The sequence below is a fragment of the Erythrolamprus reginae genome, chromosome 2, assembly GCF_031021105.1.
Source record: "Erythrolamprus reginae isolate rEryReg1 chromosome 2, rEryReg1.hap1, whole genome shotgun sequence".
NCBI lineage: Eukaryota > Metazoa > Chordata > Lepidosauria > Squamata > Dipsadidae > Erythrolamprus > Erythrolamprus reginae.
In genome coordinates, this window is record NC_091951.1 from 136,362,555 (window position 1) to 136,383,057 (window position 20,503).

General features: G+C 44.9%; 1 protein-coding gene across 2 annotated transcripts; it reads left to right on the forward strand.

Moving 5' to 3' along the window:
- Positions 1 to 1,125: 1,125 nt before the first annotated feature.
- STX10 (syntaxin 10) lies at positions 1,126 to 20,460 on the forward strand. Of its 2 annotated transcripts, XM_070739521.1 has the most exons (8): positions 1,126 to 1,993; positions 7,142 to 7,311; positions 9,853 to 9,947; positions 11,323 to 11,385; positions 13,518 to 13,613; positions 14,578 to 14,684; positions 15,833 to 15,927; positions 18,705 to 20,460. In XM_070739521.1, exons 1-8 carry the CDS (start codon positions 1,959 to 1,961, stop codon positions 18,794 to 18,796), a joined length of 753 nt encoding a protein of 250 aa, XP_070595622.1. In that variant the 5' UTR covers positions 1,126 to 1,958; the 3' UTR covers positions 18,797 to 20,460. The 2 variants fall into 2 exon arrangements, with proteins under 2 accessions (XP_070595622.1, XP_070595624.1); XM_070739523.1 differs by lacking the exon at positions 18,705 to 20,460 and having other exon boundaries at positions 1,762 to 1,993; positions 15,581 to 15,927.
- Positions 20,461 to 20,503: the final 43 nt, after the last annotated feature.

Below are 20,503 nucleotides of genomic sequence, written 5' to 3' on the forward strand. Positions count from 1 at the left end.
GAGGGAGCCATCTGCCTTGTCAGCCAATCCGTTTACGTAGAACAGGCTGCGGAGTAACATAATACTCCATGCTTAGGTGGCGTGTGTCCTACTGAAACCTGCCGCTTTTAGAGACTATTTACAGCTCACGTCGTATACTGGCCGTTTGTAAGCAATTTATGTAAATTCCAAGTATGGATATCGTACCTTCCAAAGCAAACATAAACCATTTTTTTTCTTTTAGTCTTCCGAAACCCTGCCGCCTTTCCAATGCTCTAATTTCTTCTTATCGGGTGTGACTATAAATCCTTATCACAGAACTCCCACGCGGTCTAAATTTATTTCCTGTTTCACCGAGGCTCAAAGTACAACGAGGAAGTTATTTTACACCGAAATACAGACGCTACACTTCGCACGAGGGTCACATTTTTGTCTTGATCCAAAAACGGGGGTAAAATTAAAAATCCAGCTGACGTAACACCGTGCAAGCTTTTAAGTTTATTAAACTTTACGCCCCCCCCCTGGCTACTAGAGCGACTGCGGGCGGTTTCCAAAATGATAATATAACCCGCGAAAAATGGAGGAGGAAAATGTGCTCGTGGACGCAAACACCGCTGTACGAAAGTACTGTATCATGATCGGATGGAGTTTTCAGGCGTGTAAAGTTGATTTTATTGGCTCCGCAGCAATGTTTATCTTGGGATCAGGGCTTGCCCAAAATGGTGGGGGGAAACGAATAAAAAAATGTTTCTATTTTCAGACGTTGAAAATTTGTAAACATTAATGAACGTCACAGAAAACAAACCTGGAACAAATCATTAGACCAGTGTTTCCCAACCTTGGCAACTTGAAGGTATTTGGACTTCAACTCCAAGAATTCCCCAGCCAGCATTCGCTGGCTGGGGAATTCTTGGAGTTGAAGTCCAAATACCTTCAAGTTGCCAAGGTTAGAAAACACTGCATTAGATTAGACAACCCAACAGACTTGGGCTTAACGTGCCTTTGGCAACCTATGTACGAAATACTGTACAGTACATAGCGATTTCTGGTTTTAGCCAGACTTCGTTTCCCGTCCGGCAAGGATCTGCCTGGCCCGCCTCATTGCGTCATCTCCAAACTCGGCCCACGAGGTCTTTCTACTCTCTTGTCCCTCCTGGGCCTCTTCCAAGACACGAACTTTCGCAATGCCAACTATTTTATTTAGACGGTGGTCAAATTTAAAAATAGAAAGCCCCGACTCCTCTACGCTCCTTTTATCCTGTAGTTAAGACAGTCTTGGGGTGCTTTCCCCCCCCTCCCTTCAAATGGTAATTTCAAAAAATACTTTACAGATGCAATCCGCTCTGAAGCCATTTTCGATTATTTTATTTATTCGGATTTGTATGTCGCCCAATTCCCAAGGGACTCTTGCCGGGCGACTAAGGGCTATTCGAGAAGCGGGCGGGGGGGGGGTACGTGTGTGGAAAAGTTAAAACACGAAGCTCTCAAACGAGAGGCGGCTAAAATAAATCCATTTTTTACAAGCAAACCCGCCAAGACTCAGGCCCGCTCTTCCTTCTTTAGCAAATTGAAGGCTGGAAAGAAAGTAGAACCGCCCTTCCCTTCCCCCTCAGAAGAAAAAAAGACTGCACGGAAGCCAGGAAATTCCAGGGGAGATTTTTTTTCTTCCCCCCAACCCGCCTACTAAACTTCTCTTCCCTATTTTGGCTCCACCCTAAGAAAAGGCGGGTCCCCTTTCCGTATTAAAAAAGAAAGGGCAAAGCAAAAGAAAAAAAAAGCCCCAGGGAGATACAGTACAGGGTTGTGAAAGAGGGACCCATAACAAACATGGCCGCCTTGAAGGCTTCAGCTCAGTGAAAGGGGGAGTTTAAAAAAATTGAAGATTTTCCTCCATAGATGTCCATGCCTTTGGTATCAAAGCCCACACGCGTTTCTATTGGTCGGCCGGGACTCCTCGAAGGCGACTTGAACGGGCAAGGATGTCTCTGGAGGACCCGTTCTTCGTGGTGAAAGGGTGAGTGGCGGTATCCCCGCTGTGGGGATTCTTCGTAACAAAGAGGCGGAGGAAGAGGGGAGGGGGAAAAAAAACCCCTCTGGAAAAAGCCACGAAAAGAGCGCATTGAAACCACGCGGGGTGTGTGGAGAGTGTGAAGACATCCGGGGAATCCGAGGACCTTAAAAGGCAGAGAAGAGAGAGAGAGCCAGTTTGAGAAATTTCCCCACCTCTGATGGGAAAGCCCGTTCTAATAGTAAAACCACCATCGGAACTTAACTACTTAGAAAGAACCTTCCCCCGTAGATCAAAGGAGTTGCTGCCTGGCTGTGGGCTTGGGGTGGGGGAATGCTGTTCCGAAAATGCTCCGATTTGGGAAGTTAGAAGGAAACGAAAATGTTGGGGGACGAAAAGCTAACCCCCCCCCCCCCCGGTTTATCTTAATGCAGAAATGCGGCCCGCGGCAAAAAATAAATCGGTCGAGTATGATTTTTTTTTTTTGCACGGTCCGAAAATAGGCGACATCGAGAGTTACTTTGTAGAAATCGGAAATGTCGTTAATTTTTCTTCCTCGCCGTTTCAGATCGTAGCAGCTCCTTTGGGATTTTAGTGATGCTAAAGATATGCTTAGATCTGTATTTTCTTTTATTTATTGACGGGAGACGCCTAAACGCACGTGGTGGGAATAAAGCTGTGAATACTCTGTTCCTTCTGTGTCAAGGGATCTGTCAAAGGCTAAAATTCGCTGTAGAAGTGCCCTGATTTATTATTTATGTATGTATGTATGTATTTATTTACTTTGTCAAACAATTATAGAGTGGTAATTTGTACAAATAAAACATTAGATAAGTAATGATAAAAAGTAACAAAAGAAGACAATAGGACAGGGACAGTAAGCATAGTGGTGCGCTTATGTGGAAATGCTATTCAGTTCTGTTTTCTCTCACGCACAATTGCCTTCCCTTTAGATCTACATCATATCTCAGTATGTACACTGCTCAAAAAAAAATAAAGGGAACCCTTAAACAACACAAGTAAACAACACAAGTAAATCAAACTTCTGTGAAATCAAACTGTCCACTTAGGAAGCAAATGTAGGTACATACACACACATATATACAGTGGTACCTCTATTTAAGAACTTAATTCGTTCCGTGACCAAGTTCTTAAGTAGAAACGTTCTTAAGTAGAAGCAATTTTTCCCATAGGAATCAATGTAAAAGCAAAAAATGCGTGCAAACCCATTAGGAAAGAAATAAAAGCTCGGAATTTGGGTGGGAGGAAGAGGAAGAAGAAGAGGAGGAAGACAGTTGCTGCCGAAGGAAGAAGGTGAAGTGAGGGGAATCAAAAAAATCCAAAACTCTGAGGCTTAAAAAAAAAAAGAGGGACTCGCACACACCTCCCATACACCCTGCATGAAGCTGCCTCCCATACACTGGCTGCTGCTACCTGCTGCCTCTTCCTTCCCATACTGAAGGGCTCCCCTCTCCTCTTGCTTGCTCGCTTTGTAGCCGGCGCCTTTCCTTCGCTGTGGTGACTCCTTGGTTGCCCAGAGCAAAGGGAGCGTTTCTTTCCTCTGGGCTCTGGCAGCGATTTATTCCCTGTCCAAGCGCCCAGAGAAAGGAAAATGCTTTGTTCACTCTGGACTGCCAAGGCTCCTTATGCGCCACCAAAAGGCTCCTCTGGCAGCCCAGATGGCCGGGATTAAAGGGGGAATGGCAGGAAACTGGCCGGGCCTTCATGCCGCTCTCAAATTTCCTGGGAAATTTTTCTGGGCTCAGGTTCTTAAGTAGAAAATGGTTCTTAAGTAGAGGCAAAAAAATCTTGAACACCCGGTTCTTATCTAGAAAAGTTCTTAAGTAGAGGTATCACTGTATCTACACACATACACACACAAGCTGATACAGGAGGCGAGCCTGTAGCCTAGAGGCTAAGACCACTGCCTTACAAGCCCCAGGTTCAAATCCCAGTAAGGGGTGTGACTATCTGATGAAGGCAAATAAACCCGAAATGGATCTATCGTAGTCTCCCTTCCTTTTCATTATCAGCAAAAATATGTTACACACACTTTATATGTGTGTGTGTGTGTGTGTGTGTGTCTGTGTATGTCACATGTTTTTGCTGAATTTGAAAATTAAGGGAGACTAGGATAGATCTATTTCGGCCTTATTTTGGCCTCATCAGCTAGCCATACCCTCAATGGGATTTGAACTTGCAACCATTGCCGTGTAAGGCAGAGAATTAACCTCTAGGCTAGAGTGTCCAATCCCTTCAGCTCTGTACCAGGGAAGGGTTACATGTTTTTTTGTGTTGAATCACCCTGGTATATTGAAGGAACATCATAGCTCCTTTTTTTGCCTCGTAGCTGAAAAACTATATTCTGTATGTGTCACATGTTTTTGCTGAATTTGAAAATTAAGGGAGTCTAGGATAAATCTATTTCAGCCTTATTTTGACCTCATCAGCTAGCCATACCCTCACTGGGACTTGAACTTGCAACCATTCTTAAGTAACATCCTAGATCTGAATGAATGAAATATAGTGGTACCTCTTCTTACGAACGTAATTCGTTCCGTGACCAGATTCGTAAGTAGAAAAGTTCGTAAGAAGCAGCAATTTTCCCCATAGGAATCAATGTAAAAACAAATAATGCGTGCAACCCCATCCCAAATGTCACCCCTTTTGCCTTGCGCTGCTGGGAATCCCTGTCTCCGGACTTCCATTGCCAGCCGAAGCGCTGGTTCTTGCGTTGCTGGAATTGCCCTGAGGCTCCCCTTGCTGGGATTCAAAGCAGCGCCAGCAAAAATGAAGGGAATCCCAGCAAGGGGAGGCTCAGGGGAATCCCAGCAACGCAAGAACGGGTGTTTTGGTTGGCAACGGAAGTACGGAGGCGGGGATTCCCAGCGGCGGCGGCTCGGGTTCGTAAGGTGAAAATAGTTCGGAAGAAGGGGCAAAAAAATCATAAACACCGGGTTCGTATCTTGAAAAGTTCGTTAGTAGAGCCATTCGTAAGAAGAGGTACCACTGTATTCTCATTGAATACAGTGGTCCCTCGATCATCGCGAGGGTTCCGTTCCAGGACCCCAAGCGATGATCGATTTTTCGCGAAGTAGCGGTGCGGAAGTAAAAACACCATCTGCGCGTGCGCAGATGGTGTTTTTACTTCCACTGCCGCCCTTCGCCCGCCCACCCCGTTGCTCGCGCCTGGGGTGCGCGCGCGCTTGGGGACACCCTAGCTCCGCTTCCCAGCTGGGAAGCGGAGCTAGGGTGTCCCCAAGCGCGCGCGCTTTCCCCAGCAACGCGCGTGCGCGTGGGGACACCGTAGCTCCGCTTCCCAGCTGGGAAGCGGAGTTGGGGTGTCCCCAAGCTCGCGCGCGCCGCCCGCCCGCCCATGCTGTTGCCGGCTCCGCTTCCCAGCTGGGAAGCGGAGCTGGGGTTTCCGCGCGCGTGCCGCCCGCCAGCCCACGCCGTTGCTCGCGCCGCCGCTGGGGTCTTACCGGGGCAAGAGGGGGAAGACCCAGGGAAGCCTCTGCCCGGCGGGGAAACTCCACCATCTACGCATGCGTGGAAGGGCACGCATGCGCAGATGGTGGAGTTTACTTCCGGGTTGAAAACTAGCGATATAGCCCTTTCGCGATGCTCGAGGACGCGAAACTCGAGGGTTCACTGTACTTTGTTCTGTACAAAGTTGAATGTGAACAACAGCAGGTGAAATTGATTGTCAATCAGTGTTGCTTCCTAAGTGGACAGTTTGATTTCAGAAAAGTTTGATTTCCTTGGAGGTAAGTGTTCCCTTTTTTTTTTGTTTTTGAGCAGTTATATCTCCATTTATGTCCTTCAACTAGATCTTTTTCATTTATGGTCATGTTTTCTTAAGATAGAATTAGTTTCATGGAACCTCCAGGCAAGGAAACAGCACCTTCTTCTAGTGCAGGTGCTTTTACAGTCCTCTCTAAATGGTTTACAGAATCAGCATATTGCCACCAACAATCTGAGTCCTTGGAAGGATGGAAGGCTCAGTCAATCTTGAGCCGGTAGTGAGATTTGTACTACTGAACTACAGCTAACAGTTAGCTGAAGTAGCTTGCAGTGCTGCACTCTAACCACTGCGCCACCCCATCTGTGATCCAAATAAATGCTGACATATACTGCTGTTTCTTTGAAGAGCTTGTGAAATTTTTCTGTTATAAGAAAGTTTGCTGATGCTGAAATGGCTTGCCTTGCTTCAGAGAGCAATCAGACCAATAAGAACTGCATTAGTGATGCATTTTGCCTGCATATGACCTGTCAATCAAGTCCTCCTACCAAGAGTTCATTTCCTAGATTTGTCCCCAGCAGTGCAAATCCAAAGGCATTGTAACATACCCTACCAGGTCACCTTAGGAGGCTAGGGGTCTTGTGAACTTGAAGATGGGAAACCGCTAATCCCAGGTGCCTTGTGTTGCTTCATCTCTTACAGCTGCTATAGAAACAGAAACATAGAAGATTGACGGCAGAAAAAGACCTCATGGTCCATCTAGTCTGCCCTTATACTATTTTCTGTATTTTATCTAAGGATGGATAAATGTTTATCCCAGGCATGTTTAAATTCAGTTACCGTGGATTTACCAACCACGTCTGCTGGAAGTTTGTTCCAAGGATTTACTACTCTTTCAGTGAAATAATATTTCCTCACCTTGCTTTTGATCTTTCCCCCAACTAACTTCAGATTGTGCCCCCTTGTTCTTGTGTTCACTTTCCTATTAAAAACACTTCCCTCCTGAACCTTATTTAACCCCTTAACATATTTAAATGTTTCAATCATGTCCCCCCTTTCCCTTCTGTCCTCCAGACTATACAGGTTGAGTTCATTTGGTCTTTCCTGATACGTTTTATGCTTAAGACCTTCCACCATTCTTGTAGCCATTCAATTTTGTCAATATCTTTTTGTAGGTGAGGTCTCCAGAACTGAACACAGTATTCCAAATGTGGTCTCACCAGCTCTCTATACAGTGGGATCACAATCTCCCTCTTCCTGCTTGTTATACCTCTAGCTATGCAGCCAAGCATTCTACTTGCTTTCCCTACCGCCTGACTGCACTGTTCACCCATTTTGAGACTGTCAGAAATCACTACCCCTAAATTATTTGTTTTTGCTAACAATTTGCTATCTTTCCTTTGGTTCTGCAGAGAAGTTCAGAAAGCAGTGACTACAGCCCAGGGTCTTTATCAACGTTGGGGCCAGCTGCTCCAGGAGACCCAAATTGTGAACAAGGAGGAGCTGAACTGGACTACAAATGAATTACGCAACACCTTGCGCAGCATCGAGTGGGACTTGGAGGATTTGGAAGAAACCATTTATATCCTTTTGAGGCTGAGATTGAAATTAGGTTGGCATACCTCTCTCAGAGATGCTATTATATCCTTTTAAAAAAAGACTCCTGCCTAGCACCTTGATGGCAAACCTATGGCACGCGTGCCCAAAGTGGCATGCGGAGCCATTTCACCTGGCACGCGTGACCTCGGCCGTTCCGCTCTTGAGTTTCCGGCGCACACATGCGCACCAGCCAGCTGGTCTTCTAGTTACTGGTGCGCATGCATGCACAACAATCAACCCACCTTCACACATGCGGCAATGCGAGAAACTGGAAGATCAGCTGGCCAGAAGACTAGCTGGCTGATGTGCATGCATGCCCCGTGAGCCAAGAGCGCTTCTGCCCATCGCTTCCCTGCGCCCGCCTGCCTTGCCACCCCCACTGTCTTTAAAGGCCCTGAAGATGCGCTGTCCAGGATCCGCCTGGGTTGCTGCAGAGGGAGGCCAGGCATAGCTGGCTGGATGCTGCCTGGAGTGCGACGCTAGCAGGAGGGTGAGGAGCTGTCACTGCCTCTTGGACAGCATTAAGGGCTGGCTTCCGCAGCCTGCCTCCACGCTCTCTGCCCCCACCAGCTGCTCCTGCCACTCTGAGCGAAGCGCTGCGGCCATGGGTGAGGAGGGGGCGGCGGCAAGGACGGGCGGGCCGGAGCTTCCCAGTCTCCCGGCCTGAGCAGGCTTCTACTGTGTTGCCTGTGGGGAGGGAGGGAGAAGCCCCAGTCCGCTTTTCCTGCAAGTGCCATGGAAACAGCACTTTGAGAACAGCCACTAGCAAAGGATGGCGGGGCAGTGACAGCGGTCTGGGACTTCTCTCTCCCTCCCCACAAGAGGGTTGGGGACCCAGCAGAAGCCCCTCAGGTAGGGAGACAGGGAAGCGCCCAGATGGCTGGCAACTCTGCTCCTTTTTCTCTCATGACTTCTGGTCTCCCCTCCCCACTTCTGCCTGCCAGCTGAACCTCTTTCGGGGCGGCTGGGACTGGAGCTTTGTGCTCCCTCCTTTCTCTCGCCCCCACTGCCTCCCATGCACATACACAGAGCAAAGCTTGCAGGGTAATGCTCAGGGCCCTGAGGACTTCAGTCCACTCCTTCCCCTGGATTCCCATGCTCTGCTCACCTGTCAGAGAATCGCCTTGCTCACCCGGCAGGCACCACTTCACGTGCGCTCTACCTGCGCACCAGAGACCACGAGCTTTGCCCCTGTCTGTGTGCATGTGTGAGTGAGAGAGAGAGAGAGAGGAGGGAGGGAGCACAGATCTTCAGTCCCAGCCCTGCCGAAAGAGGCAGAAGCGGGAGGGGGCCGGGGGAACCAGGCTCCCGTAATTGAGAAGTCCTGCGTGGCCCGGCATCAGAAGGCTGCCTGGAAAGCTTTGCAGTGGGTTCCCCTTGGGCATGGAGGAGCAGTCCCAAAGTCCTTGGGACCCAGAGAATCGCCCTAGGCCTAGGTCATCGCGGTAGGCCTCCCCACTGGCTTGCTGCTTCCATTTCATCAAAGCTCCAGGGGTTCTGAGCAGCCTTGTATGCAGTGGCCCCAAATCTCTCCCCATGGTGCTTTGTAAAGTCTCCCCAGCAGATGCCCCATGCAAACTGCTGGAGGCTTTGAGGGAGTGTTAGAATTGCAGCCTTTTCTACCTCTTGGTTGATCTCTGCCCTCGGCTGCCCAGACCAGCCTTTCTCAAGGTCGGGAGATGTCTGGTGGGGGAATTCTGGAAGTTGGAGTCCCCCATCTTAAAGTTTCTGAGGTTGTGTTTGCCAGGTTTGTTTCCCTGTCTCTTCCCCCCACATTCCTGGGGAATGGCAGCTCCCAGGGAGCCCGGCTGGCTGCAGGCTCTCTGCCTCTCCCACCCTCCTTAGAAGAGTAGCGGCAGTGGCAGCTGAAGGGAGAAGGGCAAAAACAACCAGCCAGCTCAAGTGCACAGGGCAGCATTTTGCTGGCTGGGAAGCCAGTGGGGCTGTGTAGGAAGAAGGCTGGAGACAAGCAGTGATGCCCAGGGGAGCCATGTGGCTGGTGGAGTGAGCAGAGGGGCGTCTCAGAGGGGCTTTGACAGTGGCCACAGGGTTATCTGCACAGGAAACCCCCACCCCCCGCTTTCACCGGCTGCTCATTCGAGGAAGCTCCCCCTGGGACCCACCATTCCCTGGCTGGTGGCAGGCCCTCTGCCTCTCCCCTCCCTCCCCAGAAGAGCAGGGCAAGAGCGACTAGCAGTGTGAGGGTTACATGTGCAGGGCATGGGGCTCATGTGTGCATGCTCAAATGGGGGCGTGCATTGCATTATGGGTGCTGGCATGCGTGAGCACAACAGCGCTCTCTCGCTTGGACTTTCGGCATGCAACACCAAAAATGTTTGCCATCACAGTCCTACCAGCCTTTTGCTCCTGTAAATCCGTTTCCTCAACCTCGTCGGGGAACAAGCAAGAGAGATTGAATTTCTGGTGGCTGCACATCAGAGTAAGACTCAGCTATTGGAATCCAGCCCTGTCTAGTTTTTATATCTACAACCTCCCAAGCCCTTTGCCCTTAACCCGTAATCACGCATTGTGGAGTCAAACCCGCAAAAGTTTACCATTGCGCCATCTGAGGTTGCAGCACGGCGTTCTTTTGTCACAGAGATGCGGGAATCGGTCAAGGTGAGGCTTCCTGAAGCATATACCCGATTGTGTATCAGGGGAGGGCAGGACGTGATGAATACAAATCTTAATTGTTGCTTTTGAAAAGCTGCCATGGATGTAAATTCTTAGTTTTTGATTGGTTCTGAGCAGAATTAGATGTTATAAAATCCCCTTTCTATCAAAGAAATATGACAGAATTATGACAAATTGAAAAGTCCACAAATTCTGCATATTACCATGCCTCTAGGTGGCCTTATGCTTCTTTATAGATTTGGTAAGGTCAGAATTATGGTATATATCGTATATTGTGTTCATAATGCAAGTACGTGAAATACAACAATTGTGTTACACTATCAATGTAAATATGCAAGTTATATCATATATACAACAGTAATGTGATGTACCATTTATCATTGTTTGCCACCACCACCCCTTTCCCCCCTCTGTAGATAAACATGAATTTATAATAGATCACTTTGGTTTTTATTTCTGCACATTCAGATGATCTGTTGCATTGGGATCCCTCTCATTCCATTCATGTTCTCTGTACCCTACACCTTGACTTACAACGGGTTGGTTGCCGGCTGATTGGAGTTCTGACAGACCCACCTGGTGGATACTTATGCCCTGGATTTGAACTTTCAGTGGTTGGGACCCCCTCAGGGTCACATGACTGCACTTTTGGTGCTTGGCAACCAGGTCACATTTGCCGCCATTTGAAATTTCCTGTATTCATGTGATCACGTTTTTACAACTTTTTTTTTTTGTGTGCAGAAAACTGGCAATTATTTCTAGTGTTCAGTATAACCACACCTTTAGCAAAGATTTACTTAACAACTACAGTGATTTGCCTAACAACTATTGCAAAAAGGATTGTAAAATTGGGTCAGTCACGTGACTGACTCATTTTACAACCATTATGAATTACAATCGTGGGCAAGCTCCATTGCAGTAATAACTTGAGGACATAGAAACATAGAAGACTGACGGCAGAAAAAGACCTCATGGTCCATCTAGTCTGCCCTTATACTATTTTCTGTATTTTATCTTAGGATGGATATATGTTTATCCCAGGCATGTTTAAATTCAGTTACTGTGGATTTATCTACCACATCTGCTGGAAGTTTGTTCCAAGGATCTACTACTCTTTCAGTAAAATAATATTTTCTCATGTTGCTTTTGATCTTTCCCCCAACTAACTTCAGATTGTGTCCCCTTGTTCTTGTGTTCACTTTCCTATTAAAAACACTTCCCTCCTGGACCTTATTTAACCGACTACCTTCGGTTAAATAGGAATCCATTTACCTAACCTTATGGAAGAAAATAAACATTCTTTCTACTAATACACACTTAGTGGGCACCATTTTTATTGCTTCTTTTTTGTTTTCTGTAGGAAATGCAGGATCACATGTCGGACCCAGCGGCCCAGTCCTTTGTGGAGAGGAACAACCGAGAGGTAGGGTCTTCCCCTCCCTCGACTTTAACATATTGCGTGGAATTTTCTTAGAGATGGATGAGTCATAAAATGACAGTGGCTATTGTAGCCTCTTTGCCACAAAGGATTTCTAACCCAAAGATCTCCAGGCAGGCTTTTGCTTGTCTAAATTGTCTAGTTTCTTCTTATCTCTTTCCCTGCAACATAACGTATTAATTCTTTCTCTAGAAACATGGTACAATTGGGGCTCTTATTGCATTAGTTTCCCATATTTTGAAGCTATTGTAAAAACAATTTGTTTCTAAAAGAAATTAAAAAGTCAGAAGTGAAATATCCGACAATGGCTTTGGGTGTGTGAGGCCTCGGGACCTGAGTTTTTGTCATCTCTGGTTCTGGATGAGGGTGCACTTCCCTATAAAGACCAGTTTGTAACTAGGTGGTCCTCCTGGACTCATGTTTCCTGCTCAGAGAGCGGGTGATGGGTGTAACTAGGAGCTTTTCCACAACTCTAGTTTCTGCACCAGCTGCAACCCTTCCTGGATTTTGACTCCTTTTGTTCAATTGTTCAAGCCCTGGTCACCTCTCCTGTGCCTTACTGCAATGCGCTCCACGCAGGTTACCTTTGAAATCCATTTGGAAGCTTCAGCTGGTGCAAAACATGACGTCGAGATAAAATCTTTGGAGACCCTGGGATGGCTTATTATTGCATCTCTGCTCCACAAACTGCACTGGCTACTGGTTTGCTTCCAAGCCAAGGGGTTGATTATGACCTTTAAAGCCCTTAATGGCATAGGTCCAGGCTAGATGAATTGTCTCATCCCATTAAGATCAGCCTGTCCTACTTGGATTATCATTGAGGGCCTTCTGTAGCTTCTGTCATCAAAGAACTCCAGCTGTCAAGAATCCAGAAGAAGTCCAGAAGAAGACCCGCTATGTAACCTGGAGCATCCTGCCCTTCCAGGGAAGATCGGCTCTCAACATCATATCTTTTCCAACAGCCTAAAGCAGTGTTTCCCAATCTTGGTAACTTGAAGAAATCTGGACTTCAACTCCCAGAATTCACCAGCCAGCATTCGCTGGCTGGGGAGTTCTGGGAGTTGAAGTCCAAATATCTTCAAGTTGCCAAGGTTGGGAAACACTGGCCTAAAGAGCTGGCTGTGCAAATTGACCTGGAGATCCAATGTGGGAATTGTACTCTGGAAGTGGCTGCTAGATTTACTCAGCCATCTTTTTAAACTAATCCACGTATTTTCTTTGATCTCTATTTCTTTGTTTACTGTTCTGTTGTTTTACTTTGTTGAAACTTCCTTTTTACTTCGGTTTTTTTTGCGTGTGTAATTGTTGTGAGCCGGCTAGAGTAGCCATGGGGCAAGATAAGCAGCAAATAAACTTAAGAATAATAATGTAACAATTGAAAAGGAAGCCCTAATCCAGTGATGGCGAACCTATGGCACGGGTGCCACAGGTGGCACGCGGAGCCATATCTGCTGGCACGCGAGCCGTTGCCCTAGCTCAGCTCCAATGTGCAAATGTGTGTCGGCCAACTGATTTTTGGCTTGCACACTGGATCTGGTAGGGCATTTTTGGGTTCCAGAGAGCCTCCGGGGGGGGGGGGGGGGGGGGGAAATTCAGGGAACCCTTTGGAGCCTAGGGAAGGTGAAACACGAACCTACTGGACGTTGGAAAATGGGCCATTTCCAGCCTCCAGGGGCGGGTAAAGCTGTTTTCTTCCTCCCCAGGCTTTGAATTATGGGTGTGGGCAGTCACACATGTGCGATAGCACATGCCCACGCTTTTTCAGCACCCGAGGGAAAAAAAGGTTCGCCATCCCTACCCTAATCCATGCATGATTAATATTACATTGATTATAATATAACTGAAGGTTTATATTGTGAGACCAGCAAAGCAATCTTGAAAGGCTATTAATAACCACATTAAATTAGTGTTAAAAGTCAAGGATTTTATGACCTGTAACTGATTTTTCATTCAGGAAATGTTCTTTTCTACGGATGTATAACCTAGTAAGTTAATTCTCCCACTCCATTCTAATTCATCATTGCCGCTTAGAAGTTTCATGATATTCCTTGAAGCAGTTAGAATCTTGTCTTGCTCAGTGTTTTCTCCCCCCCCCCCCTCTTCTTTCTCTCTGGAAGCTGGTGGATGACGGGGACCGCTGTGGACTGTTGAGTGCAGAAAAGGTGTCAGCAGCTGCTTCACATATTTTGGAAGAGCAGCAGTTGCACCAGAAGGTGAGAAGATAAACACCATCCCAATCAAGCAAGTGATTTTCACAAATCAGCGCCGTTTCTACAGAGACTAAAGGGGACTTCTACTTTTTATATTTCTGCGTGTAAAATATAACACAGATGTGTAGAGGTATTCAGCTCTAACATAAACAATGCTTGTTGCCCTTAAACGTCCATGCCATTCTGCTTGATTGCATCTCCTGACATTATTTATCTCTTCCTATCCAACAACCTATAGCAAAGTTCCTTGAATGGAAGTAATGATAATTCACGCTCTTTTTAAAAATTCGAGTTCTGGGTTCCGTTCTTGGCTTACGAGCATGTTCAGAATATCAATTCTGAGTCTTCGGATAGGGGCGGCATACAAATCTAATAAATTATTATTATTAATTCCCGTTCAGCAGAACAGATTAAGATACCGATGCATACTTGAACTTTTGACATTTGCTCCATCAGTGTAAAAAAAGGAAATCATGTTTCAGTACCACAATCAGCTGCTTGCCTGCTTTATTTTTCTCCCAAACTGCTGCTTTAACTTGTTGAACAAATAGCAGAAGTCCCAGTCTTGTGATTAAACTGAGAAAGGCTTGTATTTGTACCTAGTTTGAAACAATTTGAAAAATAAATGTAATGGGTGTGAGAAACGCAATGGTTCAAACCATTGAGTGAAGTACTATTGCCAACTATTCCCTTTTTTCCTGGATTCTCTTTATAAAGTTTTTGCCCAAAAGGATGCAAACATTCTTACGTGCTTTACACAGTAATTACACATTACACATAGCCGCCCTGGATCCTCAGGGAGTGGGCGACATATAAATTAAATAAACAAATAAACAGTTGCATTTTTGACAGGAGGGCTCTGTTATTTGAGACTTCTCTAGATTTCTGGTTCCTTGTGCATGTTGTTGCTGTCATTTTTTTTCCCTGCAAAAAATGTTCTGATGCCTTTTTTCTTCCTCCATGATAGTTGATCATTGAAGAGCAAGATGAACAGTTGGAGCTGGTCTCTGGCAGCATTTCTGTGCTGAAGCACATGTCGGGGCGGGTTGGAGAGGAACTTGATGAACAAACTATGTGAGTCCCGATAGCAAAGGTGGGGTGGTGGAATTGATTGGATTTGCTTGGCTCTGCTTTTCACGTGACATTGTCTAGCAATGCTGGAACATTTGAAACAATTCATTCAGAACTACACAAAGCCCACGACTCGGTGAGTATAGATAGCAACAGACAATACATACCTTTAAACAGATCGGAGATCAGATCAATGAGGGCTAAACTAGAATTAAGAATTCTTTTCAGTTCAACAATAGATTAAGGTCCAACAGTATGCAATTCAAGACAACTAGACACAAGAACAGTTTTTTTCCTAACGCCATCACTCTACTAAACAAATAATTCCCTCAACACTGTCAGACTTTCTACTAAATCTGCACTTCTATTCTACTAGTTTTTCTCATCATTCCTTGTACCCATTTCCTCCCATTTTGACTGTATGACGGTAACTTGTTGCTTATATCCTAAGATTTTTATTAATATTGCTTCTTCATTGCTTATTTGACCCCTATGACAATCATTAAGTGTTGTACCACATGATTCTTGACAAATGTATATTTTATTTTATGTACGCTGAGAGCATATGCACCAAGACAAATTCCTTGTGTGTCCAATCACACTTGGCCAATAAAGAAGTATATTCTATTCTATTCTATTCTATTCTATTCTGACAAACCCCATAACGTAAGCAAGACTAAGGCCAAAACTGCTATCCTCTCTCCTACCAACTTCTACCAGAATGTTCTGCTGGTGTTCTTCAGCTTAAAGTGCTGTATCTTATCTCATACACAACAAATTATCAGATCAGCCGCTCCGAGTCTTCGGAGAGAGGCGGCATACAAATCTAATAAATAATAATAATGATTGATATTCATATAGGCAGTTAAAAATAATTCTCGTCTCTTATTCTATTGCAGATACTGGAGACAAATCAGTTTGGGCCCCTACTTCCCTAATGTAGAATATGCATTTTGGGGTACAGTTCCATCTCTTAGATCCCAAATTTGTAATAAAAAAAATATTTTGAAAATTCCCCAAAACGGAGCAAATTATTGTTAGCTGCTAATTTCATGCCTTGTGACCAAGTGACCAAGGTTCTCAAGCTTTAAATATGGAGTTGCTGCTTTAGAAACTATTGCCATGTGATGATGCATTTGCTGACTTTCTAGAATGCTAGAAGACTTTGCTCACGAGATGGACAGCACACAGAGCGGCATAGACGGGGTGTTCAAAAAGATGGGCAGAATCTCCCACGCGGCCCGTGGTAAGAGGCAGGGTTTTATGGTTTATCTTGACTTGTCCATTTGCATGGAATAAAATTGCTCCCACCTCATTCCAATCCACTGGGCTTTCTTTTCATTGTAGAACTGTTTAAGGAGCTACTGAATCCCATCCTGTCTGTCATTACTAGATATGCCCAGTTTTCCTTTTCTATTGGAAATAGACAGTTTGCTGCATTCCAGATGTTTTGGATAATTAATTCCAGGCAGTGTGAACAAGGGCCAGTGAATGTGTTACTCTCTGGACTGCAGATTGCCTAGACCTGGTTTGTTTAGTTTGAGCAGGTGTAGGGATTAAAAGTTTATAGATACTGGCCTTCATAAATTCACAGCTCTGTAAGTACACTGACAAACATTGATTGATTGATTTGGTTTATATCCAAATTTTGATAAGGAACTCAAGGTGATGCAGAAAGTGTTCTTCCAATAATTCCATTAATAAGTTGGGCGGTGACTGTTCCAAGGTCAGATCATCTCCCCCTTTTAATTGATATTCAGCAAATGAACCAGTGATCATAACCTGGAGTGAGCAGTCATTTCAGATCATATTTTTTTATAATCTTAGGCCTCTTGTCAAAGGAACAGCTGTAAGAAAAATGGATCACTTTGGATTCAGGAACTGAGAAAGATAAGGGACTGCGAGAGCATAATTGCATAAACTGCTCTTCTTAGGCCAGTATTGCATTTTGATTTGTGCTGAACATTCTCTCAATCTCAGCTCAAATCCAAAATCAGCCACAGATAGCTTTTATTCATTTTTATTTTGTACTTGGGATTGGGATTAAATTAATAATGGCAATTAGGGCATGCTGTAAAATATATACACACAGTTGTTGAGCTTGTATCCCTCTATATCTACAAAAATAACTGTCCCCCAATCCCGAAGGACTTTGAGCGGCTTACAATAAACAATATAAATACAAAGACAATAAAAAAGTAGTTGAATATAAAATCGAAAACAATAAAACACTCATTAAAAAACCCATTATAGTACAGTCGTGGCAACATGCATACATACCATTCATATGATTTGGCCATGATGGTTGTTAATTTATGGCTCCCAGGCCTCCTGGCAAAGTCAGGTCTTCGTGGCCTTACAGAAGGCCAGTAAGGTGGGAGCAGTATGGACATCATGGGGGGGGGGGAGTTGATTCCATAGAGCCGGGGCAGCAACAGAGAAGTGCTTCCCCTGCAGCCCTAACAACCTGCATTGGTTAGTCAATGGGACCTGGAGGAGGCCAACTCTGTGTGCTCTTATTGGTCTCTGGGAGGTATGCGGTAAGAGGCGGTCCTGTAAATAGTCTGGCCCTGAGCCATGTAGGGCTTTATAGGTAATAACCAATACCTTGAATTGTGCCCAGAGACTAATAGGAAGACAGTGCAGCTCATGGAGCGTAGGTGTTATATAGGTGTACACCCATGACAGCTCTCGTGGCTGCTTTCTGGACTATTTGCAGTCTCTGAACACTCTTCAAGGGTAGCCCCACGTAGGCTGCATTCCAATAATCAAGACGGGATGAGGGCCTGAGTGACTGTGTGTGGAGCCTCCTGGTCCAAATAGGGCCGCAACTGGTAAACCAGGTGAACCTGGGCAAAGGTTCCCCTGACCACAGCTGAGAGGTGGTGATCAAGGTTCAGTTGTGGATCCAGGACACCCAAGTTGTGAACCCTATCTTAGGGGGTCAATGTTGCTCCCCCCAGAAAAATGGACGGACAGATTGAATAGTCCTTAGGAGAAATGTCCACAGCCACTCCGTCTTGTCTGGATTGAGCTTGAGCCCGTTGGCCCCCATCCAGACCCTTACAGCTTCCAGAAACCGGCACATCACATCCACTGTTTCACTGAATTGGCATGGGTTGAAGATGTACAAGTAGGTATCATCAGCGTACTGATGATACCTCACCCCATGCCGTTGGATGATCTCATCCAGCGGCTTCATGTAAATGTTAAATAATAGGGGGGAGAGGACAGACCCCTGCAGCACCCTACAAAGGAGAGGCCAAAGGGTGGACCTCTGCCCTCCCAGTAACACCGACTGCGAATGACCGGAGAGATAAGAGGAGAACCACCGTAAACGGTGCCTCCCACTTCCAATCCCTCCAGCTGTCGCAGAATGTTACCATGGTTGATGGTATCGAAGGCTGCGGAGAGGTCAAGGAGCACCAGAATAGAGGAATGTCCCCTATCCCGGGCCCGCCAGAGATCATCTATTTTCTTTGCTACATGCCTAATAACTAAGGACCAGAATATTGAAAAACTGCTAATGCATCAAAATCCTTTCTTTCAATGGGATTGTGTTTAGTCCTTAGTTAGGGTCAAAGAATATGTACGCATTTGTATACATAACCCATTCACATTTGTTTGTAAGGTTCAACATGAATGCAGCTTCCCATATATTAATATTAATATTAATTTATTAATATTGATTGTTCCTTCACTGCTTATTTGACCCGTATGACAATCATTAAGTGTTGTACCACATGGTTCTTGACAAATGTATCTTTTTCTTTTATGTACGCTGAGAGCATATACACCAAGACAAATTCCTTGTGTGTCCAATCACACTTGGCCAATAAAGAATTCTATTGTATTCTATTCTAAATCCATTTTAAGAGTACAGTACTGTACTCCCATTCCACTATTTTTGTGGTTAGTTCCAAACATCAGTCCCTTGGGTCCCCCTGGTGGTGGATTGTAACTTGCCAGTTGAGTTGGCCTTCCTGCACTTAGACCAGTCTCTCTTTGTTCTTTCTCCATCAGAAAGACATCAGTGGTGCATCGTTTGCCTATTGATCATCACTGGTGTGGTGATACTGATCCTTGTTTTTGCTCTGTGGCCAAGTGAAAGATGAACATGTGAAAAATGGAAGAGATGCCACCAACCTCGTTCTTATCATGTGGATAAGCCTGAAGCCACCATGCCTTTATGTCCTATATGGAGCGAGGGCTAGTGAAGACACAGGACAATGACAAGGAAGTTGGATTCTCACTGGGCTTCCCTCCCTTGTATTCATGCTGTTGTCCCTTAACTATTAGGAGCTACAGGTTTGTGACAAGGGAGGATTCTGCTTGTGGGTACTTATCAACTGGTAGTCCAGACCAGGAAACCAAAATAATGAATGTTAATACTGTTTTTATTCTAAGGTTACATTAATAGATTCATGCAAGTCTGAAAGCACTTCTCCTTTCCCAGCCATTCCCTGCCTTCACTTTCCAAGGAACTAAGGAGGGACAATCCTGAAGCCTTCTCAAATTGCACTTCTGTTTTGGGCTCAGGTTTCATTAATCAGATCATTATGTAAACTGCAGCTCTTCCTTGTGCCTCACAAAGCTATTCTTACAGCCCATTCCTGTACATTAGAATGGGAATTTGTGTACTGACCCTTTTTGTCATACTTGGGAAATATTGGATTTGAATACCCGTGTTTCTTAAACGTGATCATGCTCTCTCTCACTTTGGGTCACCAGCTGAGAAAAAATAAGCATACGAGTGTATTTTCTGTTTTTAGTCTTAAATATGCAATTCTTTCATACCAACTCTCTGTGTAATCTATCTCTGCATTAAATGTAACTGATGAAGCACAATTGACTTTAAGGGGTACCTATTTTTCAGTCAAACCAATTAAACATAGTAGAAGAATTAGGATAACAATACGTTCTGCTTGTTGAGATGGTGAAATACCTGGGTGAAATTATAAGGGTTGAAGATTATCTAAAACTGTTATTTCTATTTAAATGCTTAGTGAAACCAAATACCACCTCTCGATCCCCCATCTCTCTGGTTAGTTTTTCTCTAAAAATTGGGAGATTAAAAAACATTTGTCATTATGTAAGTGTAGATTACAGCACTGTGCAACGAGATGCAACTGATGGCGAGACTTCTGGGCTAGGCAAAATAAAATCTGACTTGCCAATCGATGTACCTGCTCTTTTTTCAACTTAAGCCTAGAAAAACATGGTGTACAGACCATCTCCGCGTTGGCAAAGTGGATTCTGCCCTGAAAATAAAACACTGGCTATTTCCAGAGAAGTCCAAGTGACTCAGTTTACCATAAGTAATATCTCTATGGGATATTTTGTTGTTACAGACACTTGGCCATTCCTTATATATAACTTTGTAGAGCAGAGATTGGCAGACTTGTAAGATCTACTTTATTATCTAAAAACCTGAAGTTTACAAATCATCTTGATGCAAAGAATGCTGAACCTTGGAATTTAGAAAGATACTTACTAGGGGTATGGTAGGGAGAAAAACTGTTTCTAGTTAGATCAAGCTTTATATGGTTAAGGGAAGTTTTGGCTGCTGCTATTCTGAATTCTTGTGCTGCTGAAACTATCCAAATAATTGGAGTTATCTTCTGCCGAACCCTTTTAGAATGTTAATTTTTTTAAAAAAAAAAAAAAATATTTTATACTTGTATGTAAAGTACCTGTTCTGGACTGTTTTATTGATGCGGGAAGGAAGGATCCCTGAACCTTTAAGAGAATAAATGTTGAGTAGCTTTGTCTGATATAATCAGTTTCACCTTGTCTTCAACTTTCAGACGCCAGATACAAAA

Bases quoted from the DNA above. Each gene is read 5' to 3' on its own strand.
- STX10 (XM_070739521.1), top strand. From the start codon at position 1,959: ATGTCTCTGGAGGACCCGTTCTTCGTGGTGAAAGG. The intron at 1,994-7,141 runs GTGAGTGGCGGT...TTGGTTCTGCAG, and splicing joins CCGTTCTTCGTGGTGAAAGG to AGAAGTTCAGAAAGCAGTGA. The intron at 11,386-13,517 runs GTAGGGTCTTCC...TCTCTCTGGAAG, and splicing joins TGGAGAGGAACAACCGAGAG to CTGGTGGATGACGGGGACCG.